This window comes from Haemorhous mexicanus, chromosome 1, assembly GCF_027477595.1.
Source record: "Haemorhous mexicanus isolate bHaeMex1 chromosome 1, bHaeMex1.pri, whole genome shotgun sequence".
Classification (NCBI taxonomy): Eukaryota; Metazoa; Chordata; class Aves; order Passeriformes; family Fringillidae; genus Haemorhous; species Haemorhous mexicanus.
The window spans coordinates 32,346,586-32,368,365 of NC_082341.1; the positions used below are offsets into that span (position 1 = coordinate 32,346,586).

Sequence of the window (21,780 nt, forward strand, 5' to 3'; positions counted from 1 at the left end):
AACTTGTAGCCAATGAACATTAACGCCTCTGTTGCTAAAATGTATCGTAGGGTAAAGTTTTGGGAGTCGTCGTGAAGGCTTTGTGGATTTCCCACCCAGCACCCCTCTCTGCGCAGAGCTGTCAATAAATCAAATACCTCGACTCAGTGTGTGGACTGGCCTCTTGCACACTGGCTGAAAGGAACTTATTTTGAGACAACGCGGGGCAGCCCCCCACCCTCCTGCCACTCCACGCACAAAGGCCTCCTCCTCTCTGCTACGAGGACTGCCCCTTCAGGCCATGAAAATTATCAGCCTTGCTCCTCTGTCCCCTTATCTTCCACCTCCCCCAGCACATTCTCGGAGCTCTGCTCCCGCGGTGCAAGGAAGAACATTTATATCAATGTGTTTATGCAACCATATGAATTTGTGTGGGTCTGTGTCACCAGGGGTGTTGTGTTATGGCAAGGGGATATTTAATAGGCAAGGCTGGCGGGCTGCTTTTACTGTACACATGTGGAGGTGAAGTCACAGGATCCAGTGATCCACATGCCTCTAAGAAACAAAGGCCTAAATTTTGACTTGCAGTCACGAGAATTGCATTTTAACTATGGTTTTATTAAAAACTATATCCTTTCTGCTCAGTCACCTCAAAAATGTTTCCCTGATCCTGTATCCTATGCAGTTTTGGTGCCTCCTCCTCTATCATGCACCAATAGCTACAGCAGCTGATACCTTGCAGGCATTTGAGACCAGGTATGCAGTTCCTAAAGTCAGAAAATTTCCCAAGATGATGAAACAGCTTAACTTGCTCTGTCAGAGCAGGAAAGCACTGGGTTCCCAACAGGTGCTTGGTCCCACTGGCAATGTCACATGAACACTGATTGCCAGTGGTCACCACAGCTTAAGGCTCCAACAGAGCCTTGACATGCACTCTTCTTTACAGGAATGGTTCTGCCTCTTCCTGCCTGGACTATAAATGGTGTTGGTTGTTTTGTGCTTCTGTTGTAAATGAAAGGCTGGAACTGTGCATGCCAGCCCTTGCTCTTTTTCATTGGTGATTCAGAAACAAATAATGGATTGAAGAGTAAATTATCTTGCAATGGTAAAGAAGGCAGTATTGAAAAAAAGTCTTCCTTGTCATCTAGGTCTGCAGAATATTTAATTTTGGGTAAAGTTTCTTTCACATCACTTACTTAAAAAGTTTCAGTCAATTCCTTAGTCAGTTCCTGTTTAATTACAAATAAATTTTCATTCCTAGGAGGTTGGCCTGAGTTTTAGCCTCTGCTGATGCAAAACCAATTCTGAATCCATGTCATAATGTCTTTTTATAGCAGCTCTGGTAGATAGATTTGTTCATCTCCTTTTTCAACTGTAACTTTATTAGTAAAGTACTTATTCTACTGCAAGATCACACTGTTCTGGCATATTCTGATCCTGTCTGATGTTGCCTGTATTCTAACTACAGGAACAAGAAGGAATGAGCATGAAGGACATGCTTAAATTCTGAGGTGAAAATACTAATCAGTTTTCTGCTATAGAATGGATCACAAAAAAAAAGGAATATGAAGGACCCACTGAAAATACATAAAGGTTACACTAAAAAAAAAAAAAACAAAACCAAAACCAAGCAGGAGAGGGAGGGAAAGTTCAGGAGAATAGAGGACAGGAATACAATTTTTGTTAACATATACATGTATGAGATGGAGCTACAGTCCACATTGTGATTTCAGTTTCTGAGGGTTAGACTAGACCTGATGCACACATTCAAGACATTTGCATTATTCCAGCAAAATTTTTTCATTCCTGTTATCCTAAAATGTTCTGACAATTAATCCTAAAATAAAAATGGCAGTTGCTGATATAAATACCTATTTTTCAAAAGTCTAATCAATTTTACATTTTGAATTGAAAACTACATGCTGCCTTCACTATTTTTTCCTGTAACTTATCTGCCTTCATTGTTCTTTACAATGACTTCACTCTACAATGACTTCACCTGTAGTTTCCTGGACCATAAAGACAATTATTATTTTATATTATATTTCAGCTTTCACTATTTATTAGTGAGACTCCAGGGTTTGTCTGGGTCTTTGGGAGCATCTCTCCTAAATGGAAGATGGTTTGAACCAGAAAACATCTAGAGATGGCCTAAAGGATACGCTAACATGACATAATTACATGTTCTTCAAGCATGCCTTATAGAGGTTTTCCAAGAAATATTAATACACTGGTTTAATACAGTGTTAGCTTTAATGCAGTAGTAAGTATAGAGTATTCATGATTTTGGAAAAAAATACACATTGAAGGGAAAGATAGACCCAGATCAGGCCCATTCCCTAAAGGGAAAGAGTATAAACAACTGGTAAGGGATCAGGAAGAGGGAAAAATAGTGGCAGTAAAGCAAGTATAAAGTTGCATGTATTCTTATCTGCACATACAGATTATAGGATTAGCTAGTTAAGCCAGGAGCTATGCTAATCTCAGAGCATATTGATTAGTGTGCTGCTCTCTAGCCATTACCATTTAGCAGTTTAAACATATTAGGAGAGGAAATTCTTAACACATATTTGAAAAGGACAGAGCAATAGCTATGCAAATTAAATTCAAAAGGAACATCCACAGATAATGATTGGCAGGAGAGGAATGAAATAACATTGCAGTAGCAATCTAATTCTGGTAGGTGTGCGGCAGAGGCAGCGTATTTTATGATTGGCTTTTTGCAAATATTAAAATGAGTATTATATGTGTTGTGTTAGAAAGTAATGCTGTGTTAATTATCTTCACTAGTGTGTTAAATATAGTTTTAGGTTATAAAAAATGTTAAAATAGAAACTATGCTATGTTGGATACTTTTTTTAAAGAAAGGACTTGCAGCGACATAACAGCCACAGGACACCTAAATCTTTCAGAGAAAAAGAATTTATTGCCGTCTAATCAGAAGAAATGAACTTCTTCCAGCCTTGAAGGCGCTGTTAGGATTCAGAGGAAGGAGTTGACGATGACCAGACAGAGTCCTGACCAGACATTCCAGTGTTTGAATGGAATTTATGCATCATGTATGAGGTGTATGAATATGCAACAAGCTGTTGGTTTTTAAGGGTTAATCCTTTGTTAACGGGGGTCCTTTTTCGGGCTTGTGCTGCCCAGAAAAAGGTACCCAGACGTCCATGACTCTTTGTTTCTATTGCCTCATATTGTCCTAATTCAAATTGTCCAAATTATTATTACTCTAATTATATTACTATTTTTTAAATAACCATTTTATTACTATTAAACTCGTAAAATTTTAAAAACAAGTGATTGGCGTTTTTCACAGTGGGTTTTTTTTATTTATTATTATTTTGACAAATAATACAGAACACTGCAACATACCTGCAATCCTGGGCTTTTATCTACCCTTTGAAATGATACCAAGAATATTATTACCCACAAATATGAGAACTATATAAACACTTTTAAGGTTTGGTTTTCATATGCCACTGAAAAGAAACACTGTGCTTGATATTGTTTTGTTGTATAGTTTTTATCACACATCTCAGATTCATCAGCTGACATAGCACCTGCCAAGAGTTTAGTCTGTATACTTAGGTCTAGGCCCCTCTGACGTGTCAATATTCCTTTTTCTAGAACAGCCTCGCATTTAAATGCTGATTTTCCCTGCAGCTAACCCGTGCAGAATATGCAGGTTGAAAAGCAGGGAGAAGCCATGCGGCCTCTGACGCACGCTGAAGGGATGGAGATAGGGTGACCGACAGGTACTTCTGAATGCTATCAACTCCGCAGCTGTCGAACGTGGTCTTTACTTTGCCCTTATGTTCACCTTTCCTTAACTGATACCAGCTTCCTTTAAACAGCACCTTGCAGGAAGAGCCTGGGGTGACTCTATAGCACAGTCCTGCACTCACAATTCATTTTATTTAGGCGATTATCACGGTGAGGGCGGGTGGGGAGGGGGAGGTTTATGTACCACACCAGCCCCGAAATATCAGAGAACGCTTAGGGCTGGAAGGGAGCTCTGGAGATGCCCTAGTCCACCCCCGTGCCATGGGCAGGGTCCCCTGGAGCAGGTGACACAGGAGCGTGTCCAGGTGGGTTTTGAATGTCTCCAGGGAGATGGAGACTCAACGACCTCCCTGCGCAGCCTGTTCCAATGCTTTGCCACCCTCAACGTGAAGAATTTCTTCCTCATGTTGAGGAGGACCTTGTTTGTGTTTTAATTCACGGCCTTTGCTCGCCGTCCTGTCGCGGGGCACCACCAAAAACTCTGGCACCATCCTCTTGGCACGCGCCTTTGAGATATTTAAAAGCACTGTTGAGACCCCCTCAGGTCTCAGTTTTCTCTAGACTAAACATGTCCAGCCCCCGTTCCGCTGCCCAGGGCACGGATGAGGACAAACTCCCCGCAGAGCCGCGGAGCGCGGAGCCGGCCGCCTCACGCCGCTGCTGCTGCTCCCTCCCGCCGCTGGGGGGCGGCCGCGGCGCCGGGAGGGCGGACGGGCGGGGGGGCGCGCGCTGCGGCGGGGGCGGGGCTTGGGGCGCGCGGCGCGGGCGGAAGCGGCGCGCGGGCGCGGGCCGGGAGGAGGCGGCGGCGGAGGCAGCGAGCGGAGGTAGCGCGGGGCGGCCGGCGGGGGGCGCTGCGCGGGGGGCGGTGCCAGGGGGGCGCCCTGGCCCCAGCAGAGCACCAGAGCCGCTCACTGGGCCGGGGTGGCGGCAGTGTGTGTTTGGGGGCCCGCCCGTCAGTCCGCTCGCCGGTCCGTGTGTGTTTTCACGGGGGAAGGGCTGGGGGTGGCTGCACGCTCGGGCGGGACCGGGATGGCGCAGGGTGGCTGCGGCTCTCCCGCACTCGCGGGTGCGCGCCGCGCCTGAGCGCCCGCCTTGGTCCGCCCCTCCTTCGGGAGCTGCGGGACGGGATCGGCTTCCTTCGGGCTTCCTTCCCGGCGCGTCCCGGTACCTGCGCGGCTCCCGGGGCGGCTGCGGCGGTGTCACCGCCGAGGGGAGGGCGCGGCTGGTGAGCTGTGCTGGGGCCGGGGTTCCTTTGGCCGCGGTCCGTGTCCCAGGGCTGTGATGCAGTGTCCTTGGTGGGGAGGAAGCGGCTGAGCAAACGAGGGTTTTCTGGTTTCCTTCGCCGTTAGCAGTGGTCTTCCAGTCTTAAGCTATGACTGCAGTGACTCTGCAAGATCGATGCCTTCTGCTGTAAGGACATAACTTCCAAAGAGGTAAAGCATGATTAGAGTGATGTGATGGAACTCACGGGAAGGAAAAAAAAAAAATTATATTCAGGCAGAGGCAGGATCCTTAACAACGTCAGGTTAAGTGATCTTCCGGCACCAGCAGGTCTGCATAAAAAACTCAAAACAAACGGGTAAAGGGTAAATATTTCCCTGAAATTGGTCTCGTTGGTACTATTGAAGAAATAGGAAAAAGTAATACTGAATGAAGTCTGCAAAATTTGAAACATTCAGTTTTAGGAGATTATAATATATGAAATTTTTTGATGGCAAGAGGTGTAGAACAGCCCTTCCTTCTTACAATGTAATAAAATTGGTTTTATTTGTAACGTTTGATGATGTTTTGACTGCATTTACCTTCGATTTTGGTAAACATGTATAACGTACTATTATCTCTACCTTATTTCGATAGCTCTGTTCATCATTCATCATTAATAAATTCTCTTTTTGGTTCCCTAACCTAACATGGTAGCATCCTGTAAATTTTCTTTTATGTCTCTTGTCAACTAAAAGATACTGACAACTAGAGTGCAGTGTAATTTCTGTGTTTGTGTGCCACAAAACAAGCATAGATAATTTTTGTTCTATGCTATGACATGATGTGGAGTTCCTTAGAACAGTTCAGACTGAGTTAACTAGTTCTTTTTGGTTGCTGTTTTGGGGGCTTTTTTTTGTTAGTTTTTTCCCCCCAGTGGGTGAACTGGGGGCAGACAGATGTGTTTTTTCACTGTGAAAAGCGATCTTTGTAGGAATTGCAACTTTTTATTTTAAGAGAGCCCTGAGAATGTGAACACGATGTACATCCTTATGTGCATGTGGTTTGTCTTGACTGTAACATAGTGACAATTTTGGAGCAAATGTCATGAATTGCTGCTTTACTCTCATGAGACTATCAGAGAAAGGAGACAATATGAAGATGATATTGGATTGTGAGTAGCATCTTCTGAGAGTGTCACAAGCAGTGTGATTGCAGTTTTAGACCAAATGTAGAAATTTATTTTTATCTTTGTACCTGTTTTGACTGCAGATACCCATGTGTACAAAGCCCAAGTTATTCTGACCTCTTTTTTGGTATTTTAAGTATTAAAATTTGTAGCTGTTTAATAGGTACTCGAGAGCTCCAGAGTATTAAGCAATTATGCTGGAATTCCTTTTGTCCTTTACCTGAAGATTTTTACAGTTGGAAACAAAGGTACTTCCTTTCCTCCTCCTCCTCACCCCCCCCCCCACCTTTCCGGCTTTTTCTTTTGAAAGCTTTTGTAGTATCTGCTTTTAGAGACTCCTTTTGGCTGTTACCTCCTTGAAGGAGGCTTTGGTATCAGCTAATCACAAATAGTGATGGATCTTGGGGATTGGATGCCATTTAGCTACTAGAAGTAAGATATTTCCCCTGGAGTTCATGATCACTGGTGCTTTTTCCGAGAACAGTAAAGGGGAGTAGTTCTTGCATCTTGCCTAACTGTAAGCAGGATAAATGCATGCTGTCAGCTAAAATTGTCAGCTGTATAGTCAATGTATCTGAAGACTAGTAAGTCATTTTCCAGTAGCTGTCAAAAATCTGTGAGGCTCAGTCACTCAAATGAATCTGTTTTTCCCGGTACAAGTTTACTGATAAATTGTAGTTTATAGGCTATTTGTTTATGAACAACCTCTTTCACCTGTGATTTATAATTTGTGCCATTTTATGAGCTGTTTTCTCAACTGAACATTATTAATAACAGCCTCTTATATTTTCTTCTATGGTTTACTAAAAAAACTTTATAAACTTTACAAAAAATAAGTATATTAGCGTCTACATATGTCATTTAAAAGGTTAATTTTGGATTGCTCAGAACTGAATGGGTACTTTGCCCATGTAAAATAGGACTTGAACTGGAGGCATAGACAAGGGAGTGTGAAACTTATTCCAATGAAATTGGTTTCTTCAGTAATACTAAAGAAATAGGAGGCTACCATGTTACAAATAATCCCGTTAAATTTCTGGGTGCCTTTTCCTTAATGGTAAGAATAAAGTATTTTGCAGTGCACACCACTGAGGTGTTACAGTTAACTGATGTCTGTCATATTCCATTACTATGTTACATTGAGCTGACAAGTCAATCTAGAAGTAAGATTGTAGAAGAAAAGATACAGAAGAAATCACTTGTCTTTAATATTTCCTCCAGTGTTATTTTTCTGAAACCTTCACCTGGGTCAGCCTATTGGGAAGGAGCATGAATCCAAAGCCTTTTCTATATTGCAATTTTGCCATAGAAACATAATTTTGGTGGATAAATTCATATGCAGTTTGAATTGTACAGGTTTCTTGAAAGAAAATCAGGCAAGTTAAATTCTTCCTCTCTCCCCAGTGGAACAAGTGCTTTTTTTGTTGCAGTTCTACAGGAATAGTGTTTGTGTGGTGCACTGTGTGCAAGTGGCAATCTCTCCCCCATTGCAGCTGTCACTTTGTTAGTTGTCTCCCCCCTCCCCTCTTTATTCTCTTTAATGACACCTGCCTTCCTTTTAGGTCTCTTTAAAACGTTCACTGAGAGTCCCTCTCTTACCAGTAACGCACATACATCATCTTGTAGGCTTGGCTCTCTGTAAAACTAGTCAAAATTAGCTAAACATCTCAGGAGGAAGTTTTGGAGTCTCAGGGGCTTTGGAAAGAGTGATACAAGGACAGCTGTGAAATTTCACAAGGGAGTACTATGGGGTACTTGTCGTAGCCTGCAATTTATAAATCGTGGCAGTGTTATGGGGAAGTGAGAAGCCAAGAAAGTGCCCTGTGCTCTGTCATAAGTGACTCTTATCAAGGAGCAAGGGTCTTACAGTGATCTGAATGGTGACAATAAAGCATGAAGAGAAAATAGAGAGAAGTGTGCCAGGGAAAATTAAGCTGAGATTTTTGTTTTTATATATTTTTTCATTATTATTTTTCACAGATTTTTAAAAATCTGATACAGAGATGTAGAAATGTTTTGGGGCCCAGATGGGCCCAGTGGGAGGAGGGCAAGTTCAGCAAGTGTAGCATACTGTCCCTATTGATATACTGTCCCTATTGATATCTGCTTGCTTTACTTTTCTTCACAAGCCTTGCCAAGCCATTTCCCCTCTCAAAATCTTGAATCTTGGCTGACTGCCCACAGGCAAGGAACAAAGAATTTCTCTTTTTTTGTGGTTGGTTTATTTTAAAAGCATTCATTGGCAGTAGTAGGAAAAATAAATGGTCTTGAAAAAAAAAAGATACTCTAAGGTACTTGAGAAGACTTCTTAGACACAATGCAAAATGAAAATAATTATTGGTAGGAAGTATAAAACAAAAACAATTAAAACAGGAATGCTTGCATTTAAATAGAAACAGCTTTCCGGCATTTCTAAAATACTGACAAAAGTTGGTCTGGTGTTTGGGTTCTCAGATAATTTTATACCAGAGCCACTGTTAGCTTGCTGTGTGGGTTTTCAAGTAAAAAGCAATATGTTTGTGCTCTCAACTCGAAGTTCATCTACAAGACAAATTGGTGCTGTTCTTAGAAGGCTGTAGGAGGTGAAACCTTTCCTGGTGTAAGATATGTTCGAGGTAGTCCCAGCAGCTCGTCAGCAGCAGCAGCACTGTGTCTCCTTGATGAGCTGTGACTTTTTTTGGCCCATATATCCTTTGGCTGCCTGGAGAGACAGAAACTGTTGGGAGCACACAAGATTTTTCTTCTTTCTGTGTAGAAGAGTAGGTATTTTTGGTAGTTACCCATTTTTGCTACTCCCTTAAGCTTCATGTTTCTTTCACTTGGAATATCCATTAAAGGTGTTCCCCAAGAGGCAGCTAGCAATAAGGCAAAAGGATTTTTTAATTTTTTTTTTTTTTCAGTGTGCCAAGGTAATTTCAAGTCTTGAGCATGTAGAAGCAGGGAATGAAGGAACACATGCTGTAGGAGAAGATATAAAGATAGATGTCCTGGAAAAGGCACAAAGGCAGACTCCTTTGGCAGCATGCTCTGAAAGTGGTACAGAACTGCTGAAACCTACAGCCCAGCAGCCTTCATAGAGATAGGGCAGCCTTTTTTTGCCCAGAAGTATGCCTTCTTACCTGTTCTTAAGATAGCAGCATGTTTTATTGTACTGATATTCTCACTTGAGTCCAGCAGCTATTAATATAAATGGTCTCTTCTATCTACTCATCTGTGATGCAGTCTGGAAAGACCCTTGAGTTTCATCACTTTTGGTGGGCTGTGTTATTGCTGATGTTTTGTCAGTACAGATCCTCTTTTCCCTCTCTGCTGTGATATTTTTCTGTTGACCAAATTTTACAGCAGCAATAATAGGAATACTTGAAGTCCTGAGAGTAAATTTAATCAAAAGACAGCTAAATGTGGTTTCACTTGTCTGGGAACTGGCATTGCTGTTAATAGTTGGTTCCAAGTGGAATATCCTGCTCTCTTATGGCACTGTGCAGCTGTCTGAGTGAACCTGATTAATGAACCTGGGAACCAAAGGACAGTCACCAGTATGGATGTGCCAGTACGGGACAGAAGTCTCATTGGCCTCTGTGTACTTGTGTACTCATAATAATATGAGCAATGTGGTTCTTCCTTACACACCATTTTTAATCAGGGCTCTGTGTAAACACTTCACTTCTCTAGGCACCCGTTTGCCAGCTGCACCTCATGTAGATTTTTCACCTACTGCCAAACCAACAGCCGTCTAAGACTGCAAATTACCAGAATACAAACATCATTTTTGGCATTCCAAAAAGTCTCAGCATGTGAGCTCCTGGGCTTCTAGGTGCTTATTTTATTGTCTCAGTCTTTTACAATTAATTGTCTAGTGAAATGTTCTGTACTGTTTTGCTCTATGTCAATTATACTTTAGACTTCCCATTTGCATTGCTTCACAGAAATGGCTGAGGGTTTTCCAAATAACTTGCAACCAGCCTGACTGCTCTCAGAATGGTCAGCGCGATTGATTCCTGTCAGCTGAGGGATGCTCAAAGTTTTCTGTTGGAAAATTAGAAAACAAAATACTTTGGAGGTCACAGAGGTAAATGATCCAGAGGGTGCACTATGTAAATAGATGCAAAAAAGGGGAAAATAATAGAATGGAGCTTGATGCTACTGTGGAAATTTTTTTCCTGATATTCTGTAATGCCCAGCAGTTCTTATCTTCCTGAAATGTCTGTTGGCTATTGCAATGAGGTATCACTCTGCATATTTAGAGGCAATTTTTTGCTTACTGATACAGTACCTTCTCTGTACTGAGGGATGTTTGTTGTCATGAATTTAATAGTAATTTCTTGTACAGATGTAATTTTACTATGGTAATTTAAAATTGTTAACAATTTCATAAACTTTTTGTACTTCCACTGAGATGGTAATAAATTCCAATTTTTTACCGTATAATTATTTCATAGTTATTATTAATGTCAGCTTTTATTTGTACTCCCTGATTTCTGTCTGCTCTATTGCAAGATTTTTTCCACTTTTTAATTGGATGTATGCCTCAAGGACTGTGTATGGCTTTTTTTTTTAAGCTCTGTCTTGATAAATCACTTTTTTTTTTTATGCAGTTTATCTGGTTGCAAAACCAGACCTGCTCTTGAATGCACAGTGTCATGTTGTTGTTTATCATAATTTGAAAGTGAGGAACTGATAAATATTGAGGTAGTAAGTAATAGACGGAGTAAAATTCCCAGTTACCAGGCCTGCCTTCCTAATATATGAGTGCAGTAGAGACTAGGTCTCTAGAGTATCACTGAGGAACTGCTGCCTTAGTATTTGAGATTCTGTCTTTCAAAATATTTGACCAAAGAGGTGACTATTGTACTGTATCTTAACAATATTATTTTTATTGCATTTTTCTTCACTTTATTCTTAAAAGTATTTTTGATCTTTGAATCAAGTGGGTTTCTCTCAGGCTTTGGTTTTCTGTATTCTTTGCATCTGCAAACTGCTCATTAATAGCTACCAAAAATGCCTGATGAACCTGATGCTTTCTTTTTCTCTTACAAATAATTACCGTCATCTGTCCTGTACATTTTTCAAAACTGGAAGGTACACAAATCATCTCTGCAGGCTGGGTTTAAATTTGCCCTGCAACCATTTCTAGTGGTTTAGGAAGGTTGGAGTCTCTTGGGCAGGCTAGAAAAATGATGATGAATATGTGCCAGTCTTTCATGGGCTGATTGACTGGCAGAAGTGGCAGTGCTGTATGTAAGGTGAAATAAGCTTTTAAGGATTTAGGTATGCCTTGTTTTCCTGATAACTTGAGGTTGTTTCAGAGCATGTACGAGGCATTCCTTTGCATTATAGACGTTTAATTTTTGTGTTTGTATGTTAATATAATCTCTTGGTTTTTCTGGGAATGAGTAAAGAGGAGAACTTTGCAACAAAATTTAAGAAGGATGTTTTGTAAGTATGGGCTAGTTTCCATGGAGGAGGTTCAGCATTCAAACTGAAGTCTGGTGCTAGTTAAGTATAACTTTTCTTTATTATGGAACATATAATGCATTTTCTGTAGCTCTTTTTTAATCTTTGCTTCTTTTGTTTCATGTAGCCAATAATATACTTTATATATGACTGATTTTGAAATACAGGTGTACAGGATAGAGACATGATTTTATTTTGGAGTGGATGAGTGTCTTAGTTCATTGTTTTGTTGCCAGATGGATTTTTGGTTTTGTTGTCAGTGTTATGTTACCACTGGACAAAGTTGTATCCACATTGGTAGGTTTTGGCAGTACTTTTCTTAGACAATCAACAGTGAAGAAAACCAAGCTGTTTATATGTCTGTGAAAGGCAGACCTAGTGTCAGATCCTCATTCATGAATTTGTTGTAGCTCCAAGTTCTAATGTTGCTCCTGGCTTGGGCTTGTAACTTTCAGAATAATTTAAATATGCTTGCTGATTTAAAGTGCTATGCTAATTTAAAGTTCTTGGGAAACTGGCACTTGAATTGGTTACTTTAGGCTGCTAATTGAAAGGATTATCTGGAAGACATTCTTTTCTTCGTGGATTCTTGGATTGCCATTTTGCCTGCAGTCAACTCAGGGGTTTTGTTTGATTTGGGTTTGTTTTGTTTTGGGGTTTTGTTTCTTTTCTTTCCCTCCTCAGATTTTCAAATTTTGTTCTGGTTGTACTGCTTCATGTTCATGGCTGTGTGCCTTTTGTCTCAGTCTCTGTGATTAGAGATGGTAGGAATTGCAACAAGGTTGCTCTGATGCATCCTTTTTTCCTCTTGCTCTCTGCAGTGCTTTGCCTTTGCCACAAAAGTCCCTCTGCTGTGGTTAGAAGAGTGGTTTGCCAGCATTTCTAACCAGGATAAATCAGTGTGAAGAAGGAAGTCTCAGCTTCCTTTTTTCCTGCTCAGGGAGGATTTCCAACTCAGCATATTGTGTGGGTTGAGAGAATGAGGGAGAATAAAGATCACAAAGTACACAGTTTCTTTCATGTGTGCTGTTATCTTTTGGGATACTACCTCTTAAGTTATTGAAAACAAAGGTCCATTCTGAGCCCAAGTTTTGTTGAAACTATAAAGTTCTTGTAGAGAAGTGCTGACCCTTCAGGGCAACAAGAGGTACAAGAATATTTCAGTCCATCCATCTTACTGTGCTGTTTCCTTCCTAATATGTGCACCTACTGCTCTGATACTCTCTTTTTCCTACTTCCAAGTAATTTGGGCATAAGCTTACCTTTTTTATTTTTTTTTTTCCCCAAGGGTGTTGCAGGGAGTGTTTTATGAGTCACTAGAAGTGCATGCACTTCAGGGGGAAAGAGGAGACCAAATCTCCTCTTGAGATTACACTGGAATTCATGAAGAGTTGGACGGCCTTTAAAAATTTGTAGGAAAAGTGGCAAGTACAAATCGTTCCCTTCATTTTGGTAAACCTTGCTCCTGAGTTCCTTTGCCTTGTGTCAGTATATGGATGTTATGCAATTTCCCAGCAGGTGAAGTCCTTAATTTCCATTAGTTTCAGTAGTCAGCGTGTGCACTGTGAATCAGATATGCATGGCGATGGCCCAGTCTGCAATTCCTGCTGCTGCTTGGCAGGAGTTTATTCAATCTGTTCCTCTTGGCTAGACCTTATCCTGGCTTGTGGTCTTATTTACAGTGTGATGGCAGAGTTATTTCTACTCCAAAGGACTCTAGAGATATTGTCTAAATGCTTCAGGATGAGATATGGCTGGAGATCTGTGGAGAGGTGAACTCAATTAAAGTTTTGCAAGAGCTATCTGTTCTTTTCAGTCTTTTTCTTTATTTCATAGAAGAGATAGAAGCTTTTGGGAATGGGGTTTGAAAACTTACAGTGTCTTCTTGAGTGATAGTTTGGTCTTCTGAGCCATCCCATGAATACTCTTCTCCTGGACCTCATAATGTTTTCCATCATTTTTGGTACTGTTCAGAGATTATATAGATACATAATGATGTGGGTGCAGTTTATTTGTAAGAGTCTGAGTGCAGAGCCATGGATTTGGCAAAGAGCTAGGGAAAATAAGTTTTGGTTAGTGCCTGTTTAGGGAAGATCTGTTTCAGGAAATCTTAAGCCACACAATTCCAGATATTCATGCTATGGAATGTAAATTTTTATTCTTTTCCCGCTTATTTTATGTGCTTAAGACAAATTAGTACCTTAAAACCAGTTTCAGGGGGATTAAGCACATTCCTTGAGCAAAGTACGTCCCACTGTATTTGCAGTGGTGTCACTGTCATATTTTCTGAAAAATCCCTTCACCAGGATTTGTTCTCCTGGGAAGCTGAGAAGCCTCAGAGAAAAATGAAAACAATATTATCTCCCTGTTTGCTTCTCCCTGTTTAGCTGCTTTGGAATGTGGTTGGGGATTGTTTATCCAACATGTGAATTGTTTTCACTTAATGACCAATCACCATCTGGCTGTGCCAGGACTCTGGAAGCAGTCACAAGTTTTTAATTAGTATCTTGTTAAGCCTTCTGTATGTATCCTTTCTCTATTCTTTAGTATAGTTTTAGTATAGTATTCTTTAATATAATATAGTAACATAATAAATTAGCCTTCTAAGAACATGGAGTCAGATTTATCTTTCCTCCCCACGACGGGGGACCCCGAAAATACCACACAGTGGGAGTTCAAATTACTGCATGTTGGCTGTCTGTCCTTGTGCACGGTCATACCCCATGATGGAGGGTGAGCTGTTCCTCTTTCAGTGAGTTGGGATTGCCACTTGCACTAGTGCACCCAGCAGTCTGTTTATGTACTGCCAGTGGCTGCCATATGATTTCACACACAACTGGTTGTTACTGTACGGCAGCTTTGGTGTCCAAGTCCTGATGTTTCCCCTGCCTTGGGTTAATCATTTTCTGAATAATTTAGATATGCATGTTGATTTTTGAGCACTTCAAAAATTTGCCACTTGAATCAGGCACGCTGGATTGCCTGTAGAGAGGATTATCTGAAGAGTGAAGGGTAAGCGACAAGCAGCGCTCGGCGCCCTGCTGCAGTGACACTTGTGTTGGCAGCAGACAGCGGGGTGTTGGCACAGGGCTGATGGAACTGGTCAGTGGAAGGGATGAAAAGTGCCATGGAGGCAGAGTTAGGGTTAGATGAGAACTCAACACCGCAAGAAACTCGGTCTCAATATTCTGGTGCAAACCAAGGTGTAAGTGCCACTAGAGAAAATCTGGTGAGGAACTCTATTGTATGCGTAATTTCAGTCCCAAAAGTGCTTGTGTCAGGTAGTATGTGGGGAAGAACTGGGAAGTGTGAGGAAAAAATGTAACTATTGTGTGAAATAAGTAGCTTTAGCTGGACGATGCTAAATAATAGAAATTCTCTTTTAAGAAAGTATTGAATAATTGGAGTAGTGTCAGGGATGGATGAAAAATGAGAAATACGAGGTATGCACATGGAAAGAGTCTAAAAATGTGGGATCTGTTTGAGGGGTAAAAATTTGTAAGAGAATGATACCTGAGTAAATATATATGCATGTACGATGAATCTGGAACATCTGTTATCACTGTCTTATAACACAAGAAGAAGGAGATGCTCGTGGGATTCTTACCGAGCTTTCTTTTAAAAATAGGTTGAAGTCAGTTACTGGGCATTCAAGTGCATGCATTCATAATAAATTGGAGAGTAATTCTATGTTCTTCCCTAACAGTTGCTTGAAGTTAGGTTTGAAAATGTAGTTCTGTTTTAAAAGCCTGTAGCTTGAAGCCTTCAACTGCAGCTACTCCACAAGTAAATGAAGATATCTTCACTTTTTGTTTAAATCTTTTTTTTCCCCAGTACAGATATCCCTGAAGATGTGTGGCTCAAACTGCTTCAAACTGTCTGAGCATTTGTTATTTAACTGATGAAGCTTTCCTACTGTTTGCTTTCCTCCTGAAGCCTTCATCTATTGAAGGATCCGAATTGGGTACTATGGTAAGACATTTTTAAAAGTTGAAATAAAATGCTGAAGTGCAATGTGCCAATTTATTTTGGTTTTATCTCTTTATTCAATAATAAGACACCACAACAAATAATAAACCTTACTGGTGTGCAAAGCCAGGAGGGGAAGATTTGAACTAGCTAACCAACCAACCAACCAACCAACCAACCAACCAACCAACCATCATTCCACATCTTGTCTGTTCACACTTGCACTGTACTTCAAAGTGAAGAATAAGAATCAAGTGAATCATTTCACAAGATCTTGTGTCTAGATATATGTGTATAACTCATCACTGTGTTGTACAGAAATGTTATACAGGTCTCTTCTAGATACTGCATCTTCTTTCAAATGCATTTAGTTTAATGTCAGTTTAAATCCCAATATTTCAAATATTTGTGGTGCTTTGTGGAAGCACGGAAGTTTTGATTTTTGGAGAATAAAAATCAATAAAAATAGGAGGAGGAAACCCTTTAAATAACAGGTGAGAAGGAAGTATAACTGAACCTCTAAGCAGATAAATAAACTTTGCTAGATGATGCAGTAATGCCATATTTAGAAACTGATATTTGTTCTTGATCTCAACAACTGTAGCAGTTTTGAATAACCAAGTGTTACTTTACAAATTTCAGGAATCAAGACGAGCTAAAACATGAGAAGATATATTCAAGATTATCAAGTCAGAAGATTTTTCACTTCATAGAAATATTATTTTTGTTTAATATGTAGTATAATTAGACAAAGCCAAATTCAGTTACTTTTCTCGAAATTAGGACGTGCCTGTGGCCTTCATCAAAAATGTTTCTAACATTTTCAAGAAAAAATATGTCCCAGAAGCTGAGTATGTTTTTACTAATCTTTGGAATCATTTGGGGGTTGATGTTGCTACGCTACACTTTTCAGTATCCAAGACGCCAAAGCAGTGCTGAGTTGCGTGGACAGATTTTAGACCTCAGTAAAAGATATGTCAAAGCACTGGCAGAAGAAAATAAAAACCTGATGAATGGTGGTGGTGGAGCCTCTATGTCAGGATATGGTAAGAGAAAAAAAGCCATACTGGAATATATCCTTTTTCTGAAAACTGTAGTAATACATTTTCTTTTTTCTTTTTAAGTAGTGTATGCTCTTCAGCAGAAAAAAACTTCTCTGTATTAACTGATTTGATTTTAGTTTATTCAATGAAGTTGAAGATTGAGTTGCAAAATCAAGCTTCATACATGAAATTTTTGCTTTCCAGGTTTTTTTTAGATCTCTTCAGGTACATGAATACAGTTACTTAAAGAAGTTACAGCACATTTGTCTTTTTCTGAATCTTCAGCCATTGAGGAATAAGCACATACTTGATACAAGGACAAAGTTCTATATTAAGTCACTTCAGCATTCCAGATTCTTCTAGTACCTCATTGCTAACTTCCTGCTTTTATTTATTGAATTTCCTTCTCCTTGAAAAAGCAATGAAAAAGAAAGATACTAGTTGAATTTGCAGTCTGGAGACTGCAAGGCAATTATGAATTTGGCAGAATCTCTCCTTATTTTAGAAGCAGCCATAAGAGACAACGTCCCTTGTCTTGTGAGCTATAATACTTGATGCATCATATCTCTGGTTTGCCTGTCTTGTGAATATGTACCTAACTTGATAAATAGGTTGCCAGTGTTTACTATCTTCTGAAATTGAAAAGATAACTAAAATTGTTTATTTTTAAACATAGTATCTCAAAAGATGTATAGTAATGAACTTTGATCCCCTTAAGATTTCCTTAAATGGCTCTGCCTGTTGTAGGATGCCCTTCGTAGGCCTTTGGTAAGAGTGCAAGCAGCAAAAATGTGTCTGAAGTCTTTTTGCTGCTGCTGAGGAAGAAGGAAGCAAGTCTGTGATGACAAGATGTGCAGGAACAACCCAAGAGGAATAGGAGACTAAAAAGTGTTTAAACCTTTAATCCTTTCATTCTTAAAATTAATTTTTATCACAGTAAGAGACTGCCTTTTCTTTTCTTCCCTGTTTTCTTGTCCCACCTTTTTTTTTTTTGTCATCAAAGACTTCCTTCCTTTACTGTGTAATTAAGTTTTTCTGTCATTTAAAAAAACCGAAAAAATCCTCATGTACTGCAGCTTTCTCCTGCTCTATAAGTCTATAGCATATTTCCAAATGAGACTTGTCTTCTGTGGTTTTGTCTGAAGTTTAATATGAACTTAAGTCATCTCTTGATCTACCTGCTGATCATCAGAATTAAAACTTGACAATTCCCTCCATCAGATTGTTGAGCACAAAATGATACTACAGAGTACATGACCCACCCTCTGTACATGACCCAGACCCTGCTCTGGCTTGAGTTGTTTAGCAATTTTTTTTTTTCAAAGTTAACATTACTAAACAAGAACTAGTTAATTTTAGAGGGAGGAGCTTCTTTTTTTGAAATTTAATTTACTACTAATTTTTAATTTTATCTGTTTTACTCCTGATTTTTCACTTTGATGCCTCTGATTTTTCTCCCCAGTCTTTCTGCTTAGTTAACTGATTAGAGGGCAGCAGGTAGAGACAGAGTTTGTAGATTTCTTCATGTGTAAGGGGAATCTTAACAGCTTGTAAAACCTGGTAAGTTTGTTAATGCTTTTCAAATCTGAAAGAAGATGGTGATTGGCAACAGTGTAAATAGTTTTGTACTAAAAGATGTTACTGTTTTATTGTTCCAGATCATGAGAATTTTTTTACCATATTTTCTCTTATTTTTCAGTCAATAAAGATGTAAATAGATTTTTTTACCCTCGCTTTATAGTTTATGTAAGAAACAATAAGATACCTTTTCATAACAGCTTTTCTGTGGGCTAAATCTGTCATTTATGGTGGAAGTTAATAGGGTACATTCTCTTGCATCCAAGGCTAAAAGATGGCATAGCTGAATATTCCAATGCTGTTGTCTGGATGAAATTTGAAAAAATACCTTTGAATAGCTACTTCTAGTGTTCCAACTCTTTTTTTGCTCTTATACTCTAATATTTAATTAAAGCTGCCTTCACCATTCCCTGTTATGGTGATATCTCCCTTCCCTAAAATAACAAAGGAATGTTATTAAAGAAAATTCAAGCAGCTGTTTAATTCTGTACTTCTTGATCAATCTGCACTCCTTTCCAAAAAGTATGCTAGGGAGAACAGCAAGTCTTAAGATGTGTTTAAATGGCATTTCTTTTCCACACAGAGTAAATAACAGGCTGTAATTTGTTTTTTCCATTATCTTCAGCTGATCTGAAGAGAACAATTGCTGTTCTTCTGGATGACATCTTACAACGCCTGGTGAAACTGGAAAACAAGGTTGATTACATCGTTGTGAATGGCTCAGCAACCAATACCACTAATGGAACTAACCATCAGGTGCCAGTGACTTCAAACAAACGTGCAAAGCCAGCAAGCAACATCAGATAGCAAACAGGGCTGCTTTGTGTTGCTGCACCATTGATGGATAATATTTAAGATAAGCTTTTGTCTCTGGCTAGGGCAAAGCAGTAGTTGACTCTAAAGCAAGCATAAATTATTGTATTCTACAACATGCTTGGATCTGTGTAGGCCTAACATGTGCTTAGGTTCTCAAAGCGTTATTTCATTGCCTTTGAGCAGTGCTTCTGAAGTGATCTTTGTTGTCTCTAAAGATATTTTGATATGATTTGATGTAGTAGGCCATTGGATAATAACAATATGTGGAAAGCAATGGGAAACTTATAGGTAGGTTTCTAAATAGATTTATTTAAGTATGAATATAACATATCTTTTGGGTAGGTGAGCAATATTGTAGTTTATTCATTTTTTGTGATCTGCATTAAGCCAAGGTAACTGAAGAAAATGTGTCGCTAAACAGATGTTAGAAGATGTGTACACTTAAAATATTTTCTTACTTATTTACTAAAACAATATTAAATTGAGGATAGCGTTGGTGGTAATATTTTTAAATTGTGACCCAAAGAATGTCTTTATTTGCACTATCTGTCAGAGTAGTTAAAGAGAACTTACTGTATATTTAAGAAAATTTATTATAATAGGAAAACATTCTAGGTAGTAACACTGTCCAGGTTTATCTTTATGCCAGAGATAGGGCAGTTAGATTATCAAAAGCAAATTATCATCTGTGATATCTTAGATTATTATTTCTTAAAAAGATATTTAAGTGTATGTATTTTGTAATTGCAGATAAAATTATTTAAGTGAGGGAAATAAGTTTTGAATATGTGAATATAGTTTATTTTTATTCACTGTTGTTTGTTTTAACATTTTAATGCCTTGCAGTTTGTGTTTAGCATAGCACACCACCTCCCTGAATTGCTTTCTTGATCAGAAGGAAAAGCAACAAAGGGAATCAAAGCATCTCTGCATTTAACAGGGGTATGTGTACTAAGGGTGTCTAATCATGGAATATTTGAGAGCTAAGGTAATGTTTGCCTTATGTCTAAGTCAGCCTTACAGCAAAGTGAATTGCATGCAGTGTTGGGTGCACTGTATCTCAATGTTACTGAAATCATGTTGAAGTGCCACTGAACCTGTTTTTTAAACTCTACTGAATGTCTGGGGGGGACAGAATGTTCAGGGACTTTTGCCAAAAGTGTCCTGTAAGTGAGGTTTTGGGGATGAGTAAAACCAGAGGCACTGGGTGATATACCAGGCAACATATATGTGTTTTTCCTTTCTTCTGTTTCCCTGCTTATATTCTCGCTGGTTATAAAGGAAAATACAATTGCAATCTTAATTAGTACTTAGTATCCAGATGATTTTTTTTTTTGTCACATTGTGTGTAAACATGTACTCACTTCAATGCAGGAAGAGAAAAATAAATTTTTAATTGTACTTGTAAATGTTCCTGGGTTTGTTTGTTTGTAATTAAATGGTCTTGTCATTCTTGCTACATGTGCTCTATCAGTTTCTGTATTGGAAAACTGTACATCTCTGAGTTTTAGTAGTACTCTTTCTGGTAATCTTCCTTCTAAGTCACTGAGTTCTTCTGCTCTTGAAGTTCTAATGCCCTGAAACTTTCCTCAGGTTAGAGGTGAGGGGAGAAAGAATTGAAAATAAAAGAGCTGATTTAGTTCTTTAATGGCGAAGACTTCACTGTTCAACCCAAGACTAAAGAAGATCTGTGCAGAACTTCTTTTGAACCTGCAGATTGACAACATGAAGATGATAGATAGATAGACAGATATATAGATAGATTGATTGATTTTTATATGCATCTCTCTGGTTTATTTCCTAGATGCTTGCTTGTTACAAACAGAAACCTTTGTGCTATAAACACATAATTCTTTTCAAAGTGGCAAAACTAAACTTCAGGTGTGCAGACTGAGGTGAAAAAGGGTAAGGATGGGAGCGTTTTAGCTGGCTTTGCTATTGACAACAGTAGTAAGAAGACATCTGCATGTTCTAGCCTGCAGCCTCCTATATAGGACATGTGAGAGGTGTGGCAGCCCTACAAAGTTAGGAGGTTGTGTAAAGAACCCAAGGGCTTGTGAAGAAAGCGTACAGAAAGCCTACAACTTACCCCAGGTCCAAAATGTTGCTAGTAACACAGCATTTGGTTGTGTTGCCAAGGCATATTTTTTCTTTCTGAGCAATATTTAAGTAGTATTTCTGCTGCAGTTTTTATGATGCAGCTGTGTGTTTCCCATTTCAGATGGCATCACAAAACCTCCCAAACTGACCTCATTCAAGTCTTGTGTGTATGGAATCTCCTTCTGGTTGGTTGGTTCTTAGGCTGGATGGGGTTTGGAATATTATTTCCTTTTTTTTTCTTCTCCTTCTATTCTTTAGAAGGCAGGAGAACATATAACCTCTCTTATATAAAACAACTGCTGATTTGGAGTATGGGGGAGTGTTTTGGTTTTGTTCTTGAAATCTTTTGGTAAATTAGGGGACTTGAATTTTCCCAGCTGTAATTTGCCTCATGAGTGTTTATCAGCTGATTTCACTAGGTAATTGGCAGTACTTCTGTGCCTCTGAGTGATTGCTTAATGTAGGTAGCAAAAAAATGACAAGGTTCACTTCCAAACAAAAGTTCTAATGAAGAAAAATGGAAAGAGAAGAGAATATATTGATTGCTGTCTACATAGACAGAAATAGTCCAGGTCTCAATATAGCCCTTGAGTTGTATAGCTAAGTACCTGGCAGGCAAAAATCTTGGGGAAATTGCCTTTATTGCTCATCCTTTCTGTTGCTTTT

General features: G+C 39.3%; 1 protein-coding gene across 5 annotated transcripts; it reads left to right on the forward strand.

Moving 5' to 3' along the window:
• Nucleotides 1-4,515: 4,515 nt before the first annotated feature.
• CCDC126 (coiled-coil domain containing 126) lies at nucleotides 4,516-20,423 on the forward strand. 5 transcript variants are annotated; one of them, XM_059845006.1, is made up of 4 exons: nucleotides 4,516-4,589; nucleotides 15,443-15,580; nucleotides 16,220-16,623; nucleotides 18,824-20,423. In XM_059845006.1, the coding sequence occupies exons 3-4, from the start codon at nucleotides 16,386-16,388 to the stop codon at nucleotides 19,003-19,005; spliced, it is 420 nt and encodes a 139-aa protein (XP_059700989.1). In that variant the 5' UTR covers nucleotides 4,516-4,589; nucleotides 15,443-15,580; nucleotides 16,220-16,385; the 3' UTR covers nucleotides 19,006-20,423. The 5 variants fall into 5 exon arrangements, with proteins under 5 accessions (XP_059700989.1, XP_059701000.1, XP_059701010.1 ...); XM_059845017.1 differs by having other exon boundaries at nucleotides 15,448-15,580; XM_059845027.1 differs by lacking the exon at nucleotides 4,516-4,589 and adding an exon at nucleotides 4,711-4,733 and having other exon boundaries at nucleotides 15,448-15,580.
• The last annotated feature ends 1,357 nt before the right edge of the window (nucleotides 20,424-21,780 follow it).

Bases quoted from the DNA above. Each gene is read 5' to 3' on its own strand.
- CCDC126 (XM_059845006.1), top strand. From the start codon at position 16,386: ATGTTTCTAACATTTTCAAGAAAAAATATGTCCCAGAAGCTGAGTATG. The intron at 16,624-18,823 runs GTAAGAGAAAAA...CATTATCTTCAG, and splicing joins AGCCTCTATGTCAGGATATG to CTGATCTGAAGAGAACAATT.